The sequence below is a fragment of the Anarrhichthys ocellatus genome, unplaced genomic scaffold, assembly GCF_004355925.1.
Source record: "Anarrhichthys ocellatus isolate YVR2014 unplaced genomic scaffold, GSC_Weel_1.0 scaffold5921, whole genome shotgun sequence".
In the NCBI taxonomy this organism is placed as follows: Eukaryota; Metazoa; Chordata; class Actinopteri; order Perciformes; family Anarhichadidae; genus Anarrhichthys; species Anarrhichthys ocellatus.
This window is the reverse complement of record NW_022285895.1, coordinates 1-2318: the sequence shown is the minus strand read 5'-3', so window position 1 is coordinate 2318 and position 2318 is coordinate 1. Positions and strand designations below refer to the sequence as shown.

Sequence of the window (2318 nt, the reverse complement as noted above, 5' to 3'; positions counted from 1 at the left end):
TGAGATATGTGAGTTTCGACCAAAGTGGTGGAGAGAAAAACCGATATCAGCCATCTGTAAACCTCGTCAGTATGTGGAGCTCATGCTGCAGAAGCAAGTCAAATGTGGTTAGTACTGTGGGTACACAGTTCAGGAAAAGCATGCAAAGCTGAAAGTGTCTCACTAATGAATACATTACTATTATTGAACATGAACACACTGTGTTAGCACAATCAATATTAAGAATAGTTTTCTGATCAACAGATGTGAGCCAATCACGTCCGACAGTTTGCAGCTGTAACATTGGTGCTTATTTAGAGATGAGACCAACGTGTACATCTGACTTCATATTAATGGAACAAAGTGCATGTCTGAGTATTTGTTGTCATCAACACTGACTCCCTCAGACTGATCATTTACTGTTGGCTGAAAAGTGATCTTTAAGACACAACTATACATTTCCTCAATATACCAAGACAAAGTAAAAAGAATATGAAAAGATAGAAAAGATTACTACATTATATTAATTAAAACGTTTTGTTCATGAAACTTGCTAATAAAGTATAACCATATTGTGTTGGAGTTTTGAATCACTGCAGAGAATGATCAGTCATTACAATGAAGAAGCGGATGACACCTGTTGTTGTGTAGTAGTCATAACAAACCTTTTTCATTCAGATGAAATACTTCAGTGAAATATCATCTCTTGATATATTAGTTGGGTTTGTCTCGACAGAACAACCTTTTGATGTGTTTATAAATTTCTGTCATTTTCAGTCCGTATATGATCGGATTAAAGAGAGGATGATACAAAACCACTTGTAAAGTCATTATGAAATGTACCGTCTTTGGAAACTCAGATTCCAGTTTAACTGTAATGACATCATACGTAACCAAACTACAAAAGTTGATCAAAACCAGCAGGTGAGGTAAACAGGTCTGTGCCACTTTCATCCTGACTTCCCCACAACTTCTGTAGGTTATTATAAATATCTTTGTGTATGTGAACAGTATGAAGAGCACAGGGAAAAGGACTACATTAAATGAAACAATCACACCGTACACAGAGAGCACTCTGGAGCTCAAACAGTGAAGTTTGTAAATTAAATTGTTGCAAAAGATTCCTCTTAATGTGAAGTTACAGAGTTTGGTATTAACACTAAGTGTGACTGGAACTGCAATCTGACAGGCAGGAAGAAACCAAGATAAAGCCAGAAAGATACAGACAGTTGTTTTCTTCATGATGGTTGGATATTGCAGAGGTTTACATATAGACACATATCTGTCATAGGCCATGACTGACAACAGTAGGAACTCTGAACCATCTAAAGAGTAATATAGAAAACACTGGAAGAGACAGGCCGAGTAAGATATCCTCTGTTTCTCAGATAAAAAGTCAATCAGAAGCTTTGGGTAGATAGCAGTGCTGTAAAGAACAGAGTTGATTAATAAAGCTGCAATAAATACGTACATAGGCTCATGGAGGCTTTTGTGAATCACTATAATGCACACAATAGTAGAATTACTGCAGATTATTAGAATATATGCTATAAACATGATCACAAAGTACACATATCTGTACTTGTGCAGATCCACATGGCCACCAAGAGTTACATAAGTCACATTTAAATCAGCATCCATTAATGACTTCAAAGAAAATCAACCAGGCAGATTATGAAGCATGTGAATCTAAAAACTATCACCTTGTTTTAGATCCTTTGACTTACAGTTACCTTCACTTAGTGCGTGTTGACCTCCAGAATTCAGAGTGAACTGTATGGGCTCAGTGGATGGTTTTTGTTATCAGATTCCTTCACCCTCCATGGATCTAATTAAAACTCTATAACAAGATCTACCAACATGTAAACAACTTCAGAACTCTGGAGGCCTACACCACGTTTCTGGGGACCCAAAGCTGGTGATGTGATCTTCAGTGACCCAACAAGTTCTGTTGTCATGAGGACAGAACTTACACAGGCAAATTCCATATATTCTACAACCACTGTTCCCCAATCAGGTAAAACTGTGACATCACCCACTTTCACTTCGAAATGCAGCCTCTACAGTTGGAAAATTGAACACAAAGGCACCAGTAATAGACAGCAAATCCAACATATTTTCACAAAACGGTTGACGGCAGACAAATCATACACTCTCTTTGCCCTTTTAATTCAACAGAGTTACTCTGAAGTTCTGGGTGATTTAACTCACTCAGCCCGAGCCAGAGGATGAAATCTACTGACTTTAGCTCTAGTCGCAAGAGTCTAGCCAGGCGGCAACCTCCAGTTCTTTAAAGTGAAGTCAAAGCTTTATGTGTTAAAGCTGCATTCTCTCTAGTG

General features: G+C 37.9%; 1 protein-coding gene across 1 annotated transcript; it reads right to left on the bottom strand.

The window, feature by feature from the left end:
• Window positions 1-693: 693 nt before the first annotated feature.
• Window positions 694-1620, bottom strand: LOC116380040 (olfactory receptor 13C2-like). The gene has a single exon (XM_031841992.1). It carries the CDS (start codon window positions 1618-1620, stop codon window positions 694-696), a length of 927 nt encoding a protein of 308 aa, XP_031697852.1.
• Window positions 1621-2318: the final 698 nt, after the last annotated feature.

Excerpts from the sequence above, each read along its gene's own strand:
- LOC116380040 (XM_031841992.1), bottom strand. The coding sequence starts at position 1,620 with ATGGATGCTGATTTAAATGTGACTTATGTAACTCTTGGTGGCCATGTG.